The sequence below is a fragment of the Gossypium arboreum genome, chromosome 1 (assembly GCF_025698485.1).
Source record: "Gossypium arboreum isolate Shixiya-1 chromosome 1, ASM2569848v2, whole genome shotgun sequence".
NCBI classification, from domain to species: domain Eukaryota; kingdom Viridiplantae; phylum Streptophyta; class Magnoliopsida; order Malvales; family Malvaceae; genus Gossypium; species Gossypium arboreum.
Window position 1 is genome coordinate 14078582 of NC_069070.1, and position 18459 is coordinate 14097040.

Genomic DNA, 18459 nt, shown 5'->3' on the forward strand with positions numbered 1-18459 from the left:
GCCGGGCAAGTACGGGTAATGGAGCTCAGGGATCTATTTCTGAACGACTTCTGGCTAACGGAGCGGAGATCTTTAGGGGCGTGTCTGGTATAGCCCCAAATGTGTTACACTTTCCACACCATGTGTCCATATAACATGTACAAATCATTATATATATACTTCAAGCATATATGGTAATAATTCATTTCGTATTCATATTGTTTCATATTATACGAATGTACTAATATTTCATATTCAATCCAATATAACATAAATTTAACATATTTTCATGCTCAATTATGATACACAAATTTACTTGACAAAATTGCAAAAATACCCAGATTTAGGGGCATTTTGATAATTTTTCATTTTTCCTAATTTTCATCCGATCTTGATCTAAATTGATAATTCCATTCAATTTATTAATTTAGACAATAAGTCAATTCATTTCCTTCAAATTGGTCATTTTTGATATCCTTACAAAATTGCCCCTCAAATTTTACTTTTATTCAATTTAGTCTCTAAGCCTAAAACATACAAATTTGCCATGCTAGCTGAATATTCATACATATTCTCCTCCTCCTCCTCTCCATTCCTCATCCTTAATTTATATAACATGCTACAAGTAACATTATCAATACTTTCACTATTCACTTATATTTATATTCAAAACTGTCCATTTGCGTCATAGTCACTAACTTATTTATATCTTGAGCTACAGACCTCAAAATTAAAATCGGCTAATTTTCCCTAAAACTAGACTTACATATTTTCTTACCATAAAATTTTCAGAATTTTTTACTTAGCCAATAAGTACATTTTATTCTTTAAAATCACTTCTATTCTGCTGTCTGACAGTTCTGATCCTTCTTTACTAAAAATTAATTATCTCCTTGTAAGGATTCAAATGATGTTCTCGTTTTTTTATCTTGAAAATAGACTCATTTAGGATTCTAAACATATAAATTTAAGCCTCTAATTATTTTTCTCCAATTTTTGATGATTTTCCAAAGTCAGAACAGGGGAACTCGAAATCATTCTGACCTTGTTTCACAAAATTTATCATATTTCATGATTTACAATTCCATTGCTTACACCGTTTCTTCTATAAGAAACTAGACTCAATAAGATTTAATTTCATGTTTTATTCAACTTCCACAATTTTTGGTGAGTTTTCAAAGTTAGCTTACTACTGCTGTCCAAAACTGTTTTAATGCAAGATATTATTTACCATGTTTATAACACCCTTAGTTCCTTTCTCTACAATATTTTCCATCACTTTCCCCTTTTTCCTTCACTAACTCATCAAGATCATATAACCTTATATAAGAATACTCTGCTATAACATTATTTCCATGTTTTCTCAATAATAACAAACTTAAAAATATATTGAAAGATTGATGTACTTATTTTGTTCTATTGATTCCAATCTTTAATTTGATTTTCTCTCTCCTCCAGCTTCTATTCTTTGAATCCAATTTGATATTCTAACTCCCTATAGTCTCCTTAACATTTTTCTCCCTTGGTAGCTATGGAAATTCTTTTGATTTCTAGGTGAAAATGGTGAATTTTTGGTAGAAGGACTAAATTGTAAAGAATGAAAAGTTTCTTTCTTCTCTTCTCTTCTTCCTAAAGTGAATGCATGGAAAAATGGATGAGAATTTCCTCATCTTTCTTTCTTTATATATACTAATAAAATAATAATAAAATAATAAAATATCATATAAAAATCAAATTAAAATTAATAACTAATAATTAATTAATTAATTAATCTAAAATATCTCCAACATCATCATTACTTTCTAGATTTCTCTCTCTTCCAATTGATCATTTTTCTCTTTGTGATCTTTTAAAATTTCATTATTGAGTCATCACTTAATTTTGGTAAAATTGCAATTTAGTCCCTCATAATTCTTCACCTATTCAATTTGGTCCTAATTCATCAATTTTTCCTTGGTTTTTAGATCCTTCCACCCTTAAAATATTTTCACTATTATCCCTTCAAAATTTTCATATTTACACTTTAATCCTTCAAATTTTGAGTATTTACTCTTGGGCTACAAAACTTTTCTTACTTCTACAATTTAGTCCTTTCTTGAATCAATATGTCATAATATACTTTCCAGTGACATAACTCAATTTTCCTTTTCTTGTCACTTTATTTCCTTATTTTACTATATTAAGAGTAATATCTTATTGTATAAATTTTCGGGGTGTTACATGGTTTGTTCGACACCTATCAAAACGAGGTCACTGCTAAAGAATTATGGGACAAATTGGAGACAAGATACATGACCGAAGATGTTACAAGTAAGAAAATTTCTTGTCAGTCGTTTCAATAATTATCAAATGGTTGATGGTCATTCTATTATGGAACAATTCCGTTATTGAAAAGATGCTGAATCAATTCAAGTAATATGATATGAAAATGGATGAAATGATTGTTGTATCCTCCATAATAGACAAACTTCCTCCATCTTGGAAAGACTTTAAAAGAAGTCTAAAACATAAGAAAGAGGAAATATCTCTTGAGACTTTGGCAAATCATCTTCGTATTGAAGAAGAATATGGAAAGCAATATTAGGATCTAAATTCTAAAAATGCCAAAGTGCATGTTACGGAGACTACTAAACCATTCAAGAGAAAGTTCAAACAGACTGATAGAGCACCTAAGTTCAAAAAGAAACAAAAGGGCTCATACTATTATTATGGTAAGCCGGGACATTTCAAGAATGAATGTCGATTTTTAAAGAAGAAATCATCTTCTAAGGCTGATAATACCGAAAAGTTCATTGCAATGATATCTGAAATTAATATGACACAAGATGATAATACATGGTGGATTGATACTGGAGCAATCAAACATGTGTGCAAAGACAAAAGCATGTTTACAAAGTTTACGCAATGTGAAAATGACAATATCTTGTACATGGAAAATTCTTCCACCGCAGCAATTAAAGGCAAAGGGTCTGTTGAACTACAATTCACTTCTGAAAAGGTTTTAACCTTAAATGATGTATATTATGTACTAGAAGTTCGAAAGAATTTAGTGTCTGGAAGTCTGTTAAATAAGTTTGGTTTCAAACTTGTTTTTAAGGCAGACAAATTTATTTTGTCCAAGGGAGGAATTTTTGTAGGGAAATGGTATATGTATGAGAGTATGTTCAAACTGAATATTATTAATAAAAACAAAAATACTACTTCTGCTTATATGGTTGAATCTTTTTGTTTATGGCATTATAGATTAGGTCATTTGAATTATAGGAAATTGAATGACATGTATAAGTTAGATTTAATTCTTGTTTTTAATAATAATATTGAAAAATGCAATACATGTATGTTGACTAAAATTACAAGAAACCCTTTCCCTAAGGTTAAAAGAAAAAAAAAATTTCTTGATTTGATACATAGTGATTTATGTGACATGCATAATACTCCTACATTAGGTGGAATACATTAGGTGGAAAGAAATATTTTGTTCCTTTTATTGATGATTGTTCTAGATATTGTTATTTATATTTATTGCATTCAAAAGATGAAGCTCTTGATAAATTTAAAGTTTATAAATCTGAAGTTGAACTTCAGTGTAAATCATTTATCAAGTGCTTAAGATCGGATAGAGGTAGAGAATACTATAATCCTAGTTATTTTGAATCCACTAGGATTGTCCATCAAGTTTCAGCCCCTTACACACCACAACAAAATGGTCTAGCTGAAAGGAAAAATAGAGTCTTAACTGAAATGGTAAATTCAATATTATCATATTCAGGTCTTGGACAAGGCTTTTGGGGAGAAGCTGTTCTAACAGCTTGTCATATACTAAATAGAGTTCCTTATAAGGAAACTAAAATAACCCCCTATGAATAATGGAAGAAAAGGAAACCAAAGCTTAATTATTTGAAGGTTTGGGGTTGTAGAGCTATTGTCAAAGTTCCAACACCTAAACGTAAAAAGTTAGGTGAAAGAGAAATTGAATGCATATTTATAGGATATGCACATAATAGCAAGGCATATAGGTTCATGGTAATTGAACCAAATAATTCAATTTCAATTAATACTGTTATTGAATCAAGAAGTAAGAGGATTAAAAAGGTCAAAGATTTTGGACCAAATTTCATTATGTTTCTTGTAGAAGGAAAAGGTGAAAGTATATGCAATAAGATACTTTATTGTTATAATACAAAATCTGATCCTATTACATTTGAAGAGGCAATGAAATCTCAAGACTCTACTTTTTGGAAAGAAGCAATAAATGATGAAATGGATTCAATAATGGGAAATGAAACTTGGATCTTAGTTGATCATCCACCGGGTTCCAAATCAATAGGTTGTAAATGGATCTTCAAAAAGAAAATGAAGGTCGATGGAACCATTGATAAGTTTAAAGCAAGGTTGGTAGCCAAAGGTTTTACACAAAGAAAAGGTATTAATTACTTTGATACCTATGCTCTAGTAGCAAGAATTGCTACAATTAGACTTTTAATATCACTTACCTCTATATATAATTTGGTTGTTCACCAAATGGATGTTAAAACTACATTTTTAAATGGTGAATTGGAAGAGGAAGTGTACATGGAACAATTGGAAGGATTTGCTGTTCCAGGACAAGAGCATAAGGTTTGTAAGCTTGTTAAATCTTTATATGGACTTAAACAAGCACCAAAACAATGGTACCAAAAGTTTGACAATGTTGTTTTAGCTAATGGCCATAAAATAAATGAATCCGATAAGTGTATATATAGCAAATTTGAAAATGGAAAGGTGTCATAATTTGCTTATATGTAGATGACATGCTCATTTTTGGCACGAATTTGGAACAAATAGAAAACACAAAGAAATTCTTGTCAAACAACTTTGCTATGAAGGATATGGGTGTAGCAGATGTTATTCTTGGGATTAAAATAACCCGAGATGAAAGCACTATAGCTTTATCACAATCACATTACATTGAAAACGTGCTTAAAAAGTTTGATCTTTTCAACTATATACCAGCATCTACACACATGGATCCTCAAATAAAATTAATATCTAATGCTAGTAGGAAAATTAATCAATTGAAATATGCAAGTCTAATTGGTTGTCTTATGTACATAATGACTTGTACAAGACTAGATATTGCATATGCTGTTGGAAAATTGAGTAGGTACACAAGTAATTCTAAGTAGTTTGCATTGGCAAGCTGTGAATAGAGTACTTAGGTACTTAAAGAAAACTATTAACTATGGATTGTGTTATAATGGATATCCTCCAGTTTTAGAAAAGTATTCGGATGCTAGTTGGACTACAAGTTTAGAAGATCATGCACTTACTAGTGGATGAATTTTCATTCTTGGTGGAGGAGCCATTTCTTGGGGTTCCAAGAAACAAACATATATTACTGATTCCACCATGGCAGCATAATTTATTGCATTAGCCGCTGCATCTAAAGAAGCAGAATGGTTAAGAAATTTGCTTTATGATGTACCTTTATGGCCTAAGCCAATTTCACCTATTTCTATCCGTTGTGATAGTACGACTACTCTAGCAAAGGTATATAGCCAAGTATATAATGGAAAGTCTAGACACATTGGATTAAGACATAGTTATGTTCGACAATTAATTTCTGATGGAGTGATCACTATTAATTATGTGAGGTCAAATGAAAATTTGGCAGACCCTTTAACAAAAAGTCTTGCTAGAGATACAGTAAAAAGGACCTTAAAAGGGATGGGACTCAAGCCCATTAATTAGAGTCACCCATTATGGAAACTCAACTCAACGCTTGGTATAATGTTAAGTCTTGAGTTCAATGAGACAAAGTACATCATTAGTATGAGACTGTTAGCACTATAAATAAATCCATCCTAAGATTAAAGTTCTAGGCATCCGTAATGGTTAGGGAAGGATGAGTAATGTACTCTTAATGGACCCATAACATAAATATGTTAGAGTGTTATAATTACGGGAACACTCTTGATGGGATCTACCTATGTGAGTGGAAGTGTGACTACTTCTAGGAGTGCTTGGTTTTGATAGCACTAATGGAAAGAGGACACAGACACATGGCCATAATAGTGTCCTTAGATACTATGCATTGACCAATGTTGAAATCATTGTGTGAGATGTGTTCGGTTAATCAAATGAAATAGTTGGTTTAAAGCTTAGTCTACCATGAAATTTCAATTAACTTTAACATGCTTTCACTAAGTGAAGGTTCAAGTGTAAGATACCTTCATTTATGCAAATTGATTTCCAAGAATATCAAAATCTAAAATATTTTGAAAATGGGGTAGATTGTTGGAACATTTTCAAATATTTATAGTGTTCTAATAACTATAAATGAATGGGTGTAATTAATCAAAAGATTATATTGTTTGATTTTTGAAAAATAATTATAATTATTTAAATAATTTTATTTGAATAGTTATAATTAAATGAATAATTATGTGTTTATTTTAAAGACATTATTATTCAGAAAGACACCTATTGATGAAAGATGTCTCTATGAAGAGACATGAAAATTCCTATAAATAGGAATAAGATTTCATTTGGAAATCATACCAACAAATTCTAATATTCTTTCTTTCTTTCCTTTATTTTCTAATATTATTAGATTATTCTATAAAGTATTACTGTAGAAATCCTTAATAGAAATTGAGTTCCTTGTCATACATTGCTCAGTGTATAGTGGGCTATTCTCATTAGTGCAAAACTCAAATAGCCATTAGCTTCATTGTATCCTTGAGGTTAATTTGCTTGAAATTCGTTTGCATATCGAAGATAGGTGGGGGCAAATATAACCTTAAAGATAGTGGCTTGATACACCCCTTAGAGCCTTGTCCTATTTCTTCTTCTATTCAAGTTTCGTTCGTGTGTTTAAGATTTTCCTCACCCGAGATTTGTACTAACACATCGCACACATTATAAAATGTCACATTAATAGGTAATCGTCCTCTTCAGTAGCGTTCTTACAAATTTCGAAGTCAAGCATATATTAATCATCATTAAAACATGCCAAACATACTTGAAAAAAACTTATAATATTAATTAAACATGCATAAGAACCACATAGCAAAATTCCAAAATAGGTTACACTAGTATCGATACTAAAACAAATGTATTGATATTTCTCTTATATGGTATCGATACCGATTGGAAAATCGATACTAAAACAACATTCTGTTTCCCATCTAAAAATTAAACCCTAGAATTTATCGTTACCTTTATTAAAGTATCTATTATTTTACCTCGAGTATCGATACTCGTGGTAAGGTATCGATACCAAATTACAATACTGACTTCCATTTTCAGAAATCATAGAGGTATCATTTTTAAAACACGAATATTGATACTTTTGCTTCAAACAACAAAATACAGCATATTAAAGCGATTAGTCCTATCTAACTTAAGTCCATTCAACATGCATCTTTAACCATATCAACAATTGTCAAAACGACCAAAATAATAGTTCAAAACATCAAAAGTATGTTCGAGTAAAAATCAACATATCAAGGTCCAAGTCTAAAATTCCTAAGAACAATTAAGCTATGAAAACATACAAAACATCATGGCAATATTTATACAACAAGTCTACCCATTATTCGATGTCCTTTGACCATACATACAGTTCATGACACTTCAACATGGCAAATATTCAACCAAAACAATACCAATGAAATAATTATAACATCTATCAAATGTGCTAGAAAACTAAAACCTTAAAATATCATGAGGACCACAATAATAATCAATCAAAGTCTAACCATATTGTCTTATCCCCACAATTCAAAGAATAATATGAATACCACTTATGCAAACACTAAAGCCTAACTTGGATCACTTCTTTGATATCCCCGCACCACTCACACAATAAACGCTAAATATCTGTAATGGTTAGAGAGAGTGGGTTAGCTTAAACAAGCTCAATGAATGTCAGAGTAACCACAAAGTATACACAATATCAAAGGTTAAATAAGAGCATACTGCAACACGTTCACAATCATAATCAAACTAAGTCATAATAACATATTTACGCTTCATTAAATCATAAAACTAGCATATACTCTCACATACAACTACACTCAATTTATATACAAATATTTCTTTTTACAATAATTCGTTAAGATTAAACATTGTATATGTGCTTTAATAACTCACAAGTCTAGCTTATATATTCACATGTATTCATATGTTAAATGAAAATGACCCAAACCACAATTACATACGCAATTTACTATGAGAATATACTAACATTTTCATGAAACTTAAATAAACTCATTTAACATATTATTCACATGTTTATGCATCTATCTCACATCGTATTATCACAATATACAGGATCACATTTAAACGATAATTTGACACTTGAGGCTATGAAACATAAAAGTAGGCTCTATCACCACACATCGGATACCGGGATCTCCAACACACCAAATGACTCAAAGATTCGAACATATCTCAAAACTGTAGCATATAGTTAACACTCTCCAACATACCCAAACATGTCTCATTGAATGGAGCTAAACTTGAAAACTAAACTTGTTAAATGTTATACAAATTACCCCTAAAACGCTATCAGTTTTTGTTTTTTATGAAGGAAAAAATAGCTAGTTTATGACCGACATGTGGAAAATGACATGGAATTTAATCAGGAATAATTATAATTATTTAAAGATTCTTTTCCCTCACTAAACTATATGTTCAACTTTTACTTTTCATTAAGATTGAAATTATTTTGACCGTTAATGATAGAAATGATTCAAGAGGGATCACATATTTAAAACATTTCATAATCTTCATAAAGCCTTCAATTGTGCTTTGAGCTATATTTAACAAATGGATATTGAAGAAGAAAACAAGAGTTTAAAAACCCAAAAAAAAAAAAAGTTCATTATGTTAAATTTTAAAATTAAAATAAAATAAATGAATTGAACTAAAAGCAATTAAACATTAAACAAAATTTCATTTCATTTGTCATGTCAGTGTACATTGATTATTTTTCTACTTCATAAAAATAAGGCATGACAACTTATTTGGTCATCAACTTTACAAAAAAAGTCATTTTAGCTCTCTACTCATATTTTCACATTTTTTAGCCCTTAAATTTATATTTTTTGTCAAATCACCTCAAAATTAATAGAAAAGTTAACATTTTTTTAACTTTGCTAATATTGCATATACATGGATAACACATGTCAACATTTAATTACTTTTTAAAAATTTAAAAAATTAACTATTTCTAAAAATAAAAAATCATTAAAAGCTATTACAAATTATAATTTTTTAATGTTTTAAAACTTTAAAAAATTAATTAAATGCTGACGTTTCTTCTAAGTGGCAATCCACGTGTATGCAACACCAACAAAGTTAACAAACATTAACTTCTTCATCCTTTTTGGAGTGATTTGACAAAAAATGCATGTTTGAAGGCTAAAAGAGGAGAAAAATTAAATGAAGGGATAAAATGATTTTTTTTAAAGTTGGAGGGCCAAAAAAAGTTATTATGACTAAAAATAACACTATTGGTATGTTAGTAACTTGTATAACATTTGACAAGTTTAAGTACTAAATTGAACAAAAAAAGTTTAGGTACTAAATTGAAAAAGAAAAACGCTTAGATATCAAATTAGGAAAAAGTAGTTATCATTTGTTATATTAAGAAAAAAAAAACATCGAATTGTTACAAGGACTGCACTAGGCATTCAAATTCAACGCTTTCAAGATACCATACTTTCATTCTTTTGGGCTTCGTAAGCCTAATAAGTTTTTGTCTACATTGATAACCCAAGTCTTGACTGATTCTTCATATTTATATGTTTACTACTTTTAATAAGTCGATTTTGAGGAGAACTTTACCTATTGATTCTCGAAGGGTGGTTTGAGGATTTTTTTGTTTGAACATTTTAGTTGTGCTTTTCTTTTTATAGTTTGGATGGCATGGATTTTTACTTTTAAATTGTTGTTGAGTTGTTTGGGACTAAATTGTGAGTTTCTTGCATGTTGGTTAGGCTACTTGAATAGTTATTGCACTTCAATATAATTGTAACAAATGATGGTTTTTAAAGGTTTTAGATTTTTGGTATATTGAATTTTATGTGCTGATGAAAGCTATGGTGATATTGTTAGGATCGATCTGATTAAGCAACGAACAAGAAAAATAGCAGAATAAATTGAGAAATTTAACACACAAATTTAACGTGGAAAAACCCCTCCAAAGGAGATAAAAAACCACGGGCAAAGATAATTTTACTATAATGGCAAAATGACGAAGAGTACAAAAGATAGAGATAAAAACTAAACTCCGAAAACTCAAAAACAAAGAACCCTCAAACGTAAACACAAAATTCTCTAAATGTGTTATGAGTTCTAATCTCTAATGGGTGTGTTTTTCTAAGATTGTAAAAGAGCCTATTTATAGGCTAAATTTATAGGTCAAATAATAATAAAATAATCTAAACTAATCGGTGTTTGATTGAAACAAATAAATAGTATTTAACTGAAAGATTATTTTTTAAATTTGACTGAAAGAAGGAGTCATATTTAACAGATATGATGGTCTCCTCCTTTTGTTGATGAAATTGAAAAGGCATGTTGTGGTGAATGGTAGTAGTATTATTATTTTTTTTATGATGTTGCTTCTACTAGAGATATATCATACGAAATTCATGAGTGGAATGCGACCAGTTTTGTGGGGAGGTTCTCTTCTGGACCTAACATTTAATCTTTGATGCCTCCTTTTTGGTCATCGGTCAGGATGCCTTTGATGCTTCATATATATGTTTTTATCTGCTTTTGCAGGGCGATGTATTTTGGACTTCGTCACTTGTCATCAGTGGTTTTCTATTTCTTAATAAAATTCCTTTTGATTGAGAAAAAAAAAGTAGCGACTTAGAATAATTAAGCTATGCTCTTGAATTTCATTTTGCAATTTCCCCCATTTTAATAGGAATCGCAAAATCTATAATAACTATAACAGTGTTGTGTTAAATAACACTGACATTTGTTGAATGGTGGGATGCAGATTACTATTTTTTCTTTTGTAATGACTTTGTATTTTATTTCTTTCCTTTCTTTTGTTGGTTTATAATTTTTTCTTTGCAAGTTTTAAGTATTGGTGGACCATTGTTATTAACTCTTGGTTAAGACTATATTAAAACCTTAAACTTCAAATTTAACAAAATTGCTACAAAAGTCACATTATTTTTTTCCAATTTCTATTTTTCTTGAATTTTTTTAAATTTTCAAAATTTTTATGTAGACTTTTGTTTTTTGAATTTTTAGAATTGTAATGAAATTGATAGAATGAGTAAATGTTAAGGGATAAATTTGATAAGTTTTTAGAATAAAGATCAAATTGATAGAACATATAAATATTGAATGTTAAATTTATTATAATGCCGATAGAAAAGTCAAGTATGTCAACCTTCGTTAATAATTTAATGGAGGAATGGTAAAAAATTCAATGTTAGATAATATTGATGACAAAATTGATATTTTTATTATTATTAGATAAATTTATATTGTTATATTTTCTATAAAATGTAATTTTCAAAATATGAAATATAAATATTTGTATAAATTTTAATAAAAAATATAAAAACTCTTTTGTGTTTTAAAGGGTCAACTATTCAAATCAACCACAAACAATAACATAAACATGAGAACAACAATAAAAAAGATTGAAGAGAAGAGAAATCTTATTCAGTTGAAACATTCGTCTCTTTAACAATTTGATCTAAGAGTAGGTTGAATCTGATTGCAAACCAACAACACGATAAAAGCAAAAATAAAAGAGAACTAAAAGCCAGGTGTTTACGAAACTATAGAAAAGTAAATAAACAAAGTATCAATAGAAAATAACCTAAGCTCCTTCTCTTGAAAACCAAAGATAAAAAGTCTAATTATAGGTTTTTAGTGACTCTTCTAGGGCTTCAACTACGTCCCACTGCTATACTCTAGTTTTTCTTCATTTTTACTTTCATGTTTCGCTCTCAATCCCGCATCAGAAGCCCAAATTCACCCAAGTTATGAAATTATTAATTACTAAAATATAAGCAGAAAATACCAAAAATACATTAAATGCAAATTATGAAAACTATCTAAATTAACTCTAAATACATGATATTTTACTAAGAATTTAACTAAAATCTAAGTGAAGTGTGCCTAAAATTATAGATATTATGAACACTCATCATACCCCATACTTCAACTTTTACTTGTTTCAAGCAAAACAAAACACTAAACATAAATGCAAATGCAACATAAGATACTTAGCAACCACTAATGAAGAGAATACAAAATAAAGTAGCATGATTAAGAATTTAAAATCTCAAATATGTTAAAAAAGAATGCCATCTCTGCACAAACGATTTAAAAAAAAAATTCACATAATTAGAAAATATTAAAACACTAAAGCTTTAGTGCATATATGTGTGCCATCTTATCAGTACATTGAAAAGTAATAACCAATAAATAAATAGTTATTGAACAAAAAAAAAAAAGTAAATAGTTGCACTGAACTAATAAGTTCATTGTTTATCTTTTCACTCTTAAATTAATTTTAATATGTGACGAAATTTAAGTTAAGGTATGATAAATTAAGAAATTAAGTAACAAATGACTTAATTTGAACTCAGACATATAAAAAATCATAACGAGCACAAATCATTGATTTCTTATCTCCTTAATAATCACTTAATATATTTCTTTTCAACTCAACTCATTTTTTCCATTATATAGAAGGGTAAAACATACTTTAATAACAAGTTACTTTGAATTTTCTTTTTCATCTAAGTACCTTTCTTCTTCAATTCTTTCTTTTTCTTTTTCTTTTTCTTGAATTTTTCAACAAAGCAAAAAAAAAAAAAGAATAAGTATGGTTTAGTCTTTTTCTCACCTATTCTTCATCAAGATGTTCCTACCTAATCTATTAATACTTTGCTCATAAAAATGAAGCACATTGAACAGCTAAAAAAACAAGGTAAAGCTAGAACTTTAAGCTCTATAGACTCGTAATAAAAAAAAAGATTAAGCAAGAAATACTATAGGCTCAAAGGCTCAATTAATCCAAAAGAAAAATATAAAAAAAAAATCTTAGAATTTTCTCTATCATGCATTTAGAACTACTTATATTTGAAAGGAATAATAGAATGAATTCTAAAATCACAACTAAATATATAAATAAAGTTCAACATCTATTTGATAATTTTATGTGCATTTCATGAGACTAATGATGTGAATCAAAGAAAATACACAAAATTTAAAATTATTCAATAAAAATTTCAAAACGAAGCATTCAATATTCTAATACAATCCAATTATTGAATTTCTAAATCTCACCTATAAACAAAAATAGCATGCTTCTAAAACATATTCAATCAAATAAATTCATATATCACCTAGTTTGCAACCACAAAAAATTGTCTTCAATTCAAAGAAAACAACTAAGCATATACAAGAAACATAATTAAATTTTTGAAAAATATGCAAAATATGCGAAAAAAAATTAATTGAATATTGTCTCCAATGTGCCAAGCAAACAATAGGACGCTTCCCTATTTAAGCTCTTAAAAAATTTATCCAAGTTTTCTTATCTTTGCTTGACTTGATGCATCATGAACATGCTCTCTCAAGTGAGGTTGATACCTAAGATAAAAAAATAAAAAGAAAAACAAACAAAATAAACAAAGAAGAAATGAAAATGAAAATGATCCCATTAAACTATTAAAACTAATTTAAAAAAAAATTAAATAATTGTATCCAAAGTGTATGGAATTAGAGAAGAAATTACATCATGTTTCCACTCCGACGACTTTATATCACTTTCAACCCATTCGTCTTCTTTGTTCTCCTCTTCCTCCTCCACCTCCTCGCGCTCATCCCAAATATGCATTGGTTTAAACTGTCCCATCTCCCCTTCCTCTATAGGATCTTCTTCAAATTCCTCGTTTATCGTGACACTGAAAGGTTTTAGGTTCCTCTTTCGATATGTTGGTCAACGGAGCAAATACCTCTTTTGTACCACCAAGTCATTAATTTGCTTGTAGACCATGAACATTTTAGCATCTACCCACTTGACTCCGGTTTTTCTAGCAAGGTTAGAAACTTTGCTATACCCAAATAAAATATAGCAAAATAGCACCACATTCACGAGTTACTCGCGTAGAAGGCATAATTCAAAATCTAACAAAGCAAAAGAATACTTAAATATCAAGAATTTAAAAAATTAACTTTGAAGCACATGTATCCTTTACTTTTACTAAAGTGCTCCATCTCCAAGTAAGATCATCAAAGGGTCAAAACTTTTAATGCCCACTTACGTAGAAAGCTTAAAAGCTCATATTTTAATATATCCTTAATTTTATTACTGTACTAAATATAATAAATCATAGCAAAGAATAAAGCTTAGTAAAATCGCCATCGAATATAAAATTTGTTTTTTTTTTTTCTAAGAAATTAAATAGACAACATCACCACCCACGATCCTTTTAATCCGGTGCTAAACTGATTTTTTTTTCCCCTTTATAAATAAAATATTGAAGGCTTGGAAGGGTATGAGTAGGCCTGAAGGGAGGATTATGCATTACAAATGTAATAAATTTAATGGTTTTTATTTCAAATTCGCATCTCAAGTTTTATGCTTGCTCTTTAGATTCATTGACACAAAATAGTAATGCTTTTCATGTTTTCATTTAGGACAACTATATTAGTGGGATACAAAATATATATATATATATATATATATATCTTGAACTTGTCTCCAGTACTATACGTACAAATTTATTACCTTCATATTTCGCCAATCAAAACTTAATATCTTATACACAGTAATTTTAATACCTTTAGGAAAACATGGATTTCACAAGTATAGAGTTATTTTCAGAGCATAAACATAAGTTTATATTTCTTGTCTTTCTCTTAATTTTACTATACAAACTTTTAGTCATGGATGCTATAATCTTTTATTAATTTTTAAGATACGCATCACAATCAACATAATATAGGCATAATAACTTATTTAAATTTCTAACTTTATACATAAAATTTATTTTAATTCTCTATTTAAATTTTGTTTCTTTTAATGCTTTAATTTATATTATTTATCAAATCATACCAAAAAGATGGAAAAATTACCATTCGTTAACTTTGCTTATCAATAATTCATCTTTAAAATTATTTAAAATTTTATAAAATTATTAAAAGTATTAAAGAGTATTTTTAAAATATTTTTAAATGTTTAAAAATTAATTAATTATAGATGTGGCATACACCGGATCAACAAAGTTAATAAATATTAATTTTTTACCCATTTTGAGGTAATTTGACAAATAATGTAAGTTAAAGAGCTAAAAGAGAAAAAATTAAATGAAAGACTAAATTTTTTTTGTAAAATTAGAGAGTTAAATAAGTAATTATTCCATAAATTTATGATAAACTTTTAATTGGCTTAAGGGTACAAAAGCCCTCAAATTTTTTCAAAAAAGTAATTAAGCCCTATTTTTTGCACTCATTTGAATATTTAAACTTTCAAAATGCATCAAAAGGCCTCAAACCTTTTAAAAAACAATTAAGCCCCTACTTTTTTTTTGCACTCAATTGGATACTTGTACTTTCAAAATGCATCAAAAGACCCTCAAAATTTTCAAAAAAGCAATTAAGCCCTTTCTTTTATTAAAAATTAGAAAAAATATAAAAATTAAAATAAATAAAAGCTATAAATATTATTAAATTTTAATAAAAATTAAAATATTAAAATTAGAAAAAATTGTAAAATTTTATAAAAATCATAAAAATATTATAAAATGTATAGAAATATAAAAATATAAATTTTTATAAAGTCGTAAGAAAATTATACAAAATGTAAAGAAATATAAAAATATAAATTTTATAAAGTCGTAAGAAAATTATACAAAATGTAAAGAAATATAAATTTCATAAATTTTTTATAAAATTATAGTATCAAAAGAAACATTTTATAATTTTTCTATAACTTTTATTTTTTTATCATTTTGTACATGTCACACGTGTAATGACACGTGATGACTTTAAATGAAAAAAAGGGTCATTAATTTTTATGATTTTTATAAAATTTTACAATTTTTATTCTTTTACTATTTTTATTAAAAAATTCAAATTTTAATATATTTTATATTTTATTAAAATTTAATAAATTTTCTAAAATTTATTTTTTTATTTTTATAAATTTTTCTAATTTTAATAAAAGCAGAGGTTTAATTGCTTTTTAAAAATTTTGAGGTCTTTTTAATGTATTTTGAAAGGTCAAGTACCGAATTGAGTGAAAAAAAACGCAGGGGTTTAATTGCTTTTTTTGAATAAGTTTGAAGACTTTTTTTTTTTATGCATTTTGAAAGTTCAAGTGCTCAACTGAGTGAAAAAAAAAAGTTTGAGAGCCTTTTACACCCTTAAACATTTTTAAATTTGACACATTTATAAAATAATTTGTTATTAAATTAAATAACTTACCAACTTGAAATTAAGTCACCTAATTTTAAGATGAAATAGATTCATAAAACAAAAAATGATAGGAAAGCCGCGTTCATGCACTTAAATTGTGTTTAAATACGTAAGAATGGGAGGTACAAAGTTGAAATGTAAATGTAAGGAACAGCTAATTATTTATATCCATAATACATAAATATGTGGGAGAGTGCATGATATTGATAGATATGTAGACAACCTCAGCATCTACTATATCTCTGAATTAATTATAGTTCACGTTCTAATCCTCTTTTTGTAGTTTGATTTATACTCTTTAATATTATCCTAAACTAATTGACTTGCTATTTAATAAACAGACATACAGTCGATAACAACAGTACGTATCAAGAAGCAAAATATTTTTATTGCTGGTGCTAACAAATAAAAACCAATTAATTAAAACATTAATCAGGGTCCCCCCCTCACCTGAAATTATTCTAATTCTGCCTATAAGTAGTGATCCATAATTCCACGCACCATCACCAAAACACAAGATAGAAATCTAAGTAGAAACGAAGTTAAAAGTTTCACAATGTCAAGCTCCTCTTTCCCATTAGTCTTCCTATTTTGCTTTTCCTTTCTTCTTCTTCTCATGTCCACTTCCATGCAAACTGTCTCAGCCGCTACTACTAACAAAGCTTGTCTCAAAACTTACAAAAAATTTATCAAATCTGCCTGCAATTCAACCACATATCCCAAAGTTTGCTACAAAGCTCTCTCCCCCAGTGCATCCGCCATTAAAACAGATACTGACAAGCTTTGCAGCATTGCCTTGTCCTTCACTCTAAACGCCACATACAATGCATCTTCATCCATAGATTCGTTGTCGAAAATGAAGGGATTGAGTCCGTCCGAGAAACAAATCATCAACGATTGTGCGGAAACTACAGGTGAGGCAATCTACGAGCTGGAGAATTCCTTGAAGGCATTGGCTAATTTACAAGGCTCGGATCACAAGGCTGATGAGATGAGCGATTTAAAAACTTGGGTGAGTGCTGCCTTGACAGATGAGTACACTTGCACGGATGAATTTGATGGGCAGAAAGTAAGCAAAGTTGTTAAGAACACAATAAAAAAGAAAGTGCTGAATCTTGCCAAATTGACCAGCATTTGTTTGGCTCTTTTCAATCTTCTGGAGTACTGATTTAGTGTTGTCATTAATAATTCTCCAAGTTAATTACATGGGAAGGGTGTTGTGATCTTTTAGATACATGCATTATCGATGTAATATAATTTGTAGCAATATGAGATATGCTGTTACACTTAATTTACATGTTTTGTTTCTTGGTTCACCCAACTTTGTCGTCCATTTTTAAGATACACATTATGATCTTCATATTTGCTTCACATTTAATATACTTACAATTTTATTTATTTAATTTAGTTTCTATGGGCACGTTTAATATATCTATTTTTAACATAAAAGTCAACTTATCACAAATTTTAGAAATATATGTTTATCATTGTTGATATATTAATAAATTGAAATCACAAATTTAAGTTTTATCATGTTTAGATTTATTCTTATTTAAATTTAAATATATTCCGATTTTTAATTTATTGTATTTTATTTTAATTAGTTTTAGTTCTTGTTGATTAAAAGATTTTATTGGAATTAAATCAAATTAGACGTACAACTATTATAATTCAGTTATAAAATACCAAGTAATGAAAATATAAAATGTTAATGAAAAACTAATATATTATTGAACAATAAAATAACAAGACAGGTGAGGGCTAAAAACGAAGTCATTATGTTATCTGGATCTAGACATCTAGCCCAACAGGAGCCAGACTTATGAGCACTTTCAATGCACGAAAAATAAAAGATAAACAATTACAATAATCTTGTAGCATGTGCTTCATTCGAGCGTCATCTGTACTCCCCAAGAGTAAAGGAGTTTACAAAAATAATTATAATAAATAAAACTTGCTTGACATTACAAAGTACAGTAATTGAAAATCCACATATTTAAATTTAAATTATAATAAATTTGAATAGAA

At 28.3% G+C, this 18459-nt stretch overlaps 1 protein-coding gene and 1 long non-coding RNA gene across 2 annotated transcripts; one reads left to right on the top strand and one right to left on the bottom strand.

Moving 5' to 3' along the window:
- Positions 1 to 13314: 13314 nt before the first annotated feature.
- LOC128293344 (uncharacterized) lies at positions 13315 to 14121 on the bottom strand. The gene is made up of 2 exons (XR_008283536.1): positions 13748 to 14121; positions 13315 to 13602 (listed from the first exon to the last, which is right to left on the bottom strand). It is a non-coding gene; the product is annotated as an uncharacterized LOC128293344 (long non-coding RNA).
- A 2821-nt stretch (positions 14122 to 16942) lies between these two features.
- LOC108482698 (pectinesterase inhibitor 4-like) lies at positions 16943 to 17737 on the top strand. Its single transcript, XM_017785820.2, has one exon. It carries the CDS (start codon positions 16988 to 16990, stop codon positions 17597 to 17599), a length of 612 nt encoding a protein of 203 aa, XP_017641309.1. The 5' UTR covers positions 16943 to 16987; the 3' UTR covers positions 17600 to 17737.
- Positions 17738 to 18459: the final 722 nt, after the last annotated feature.

What these genes read in the sequence shown, in the direction of transcription:
- LOC108482698 (XM_017785820.2), top strand. Translation starts at nt 16,988, where the DNA reads ATGTCAAGCTCCTCTTTCCCATTAGTCTTCCTATTTTGCTTTTCCTTT.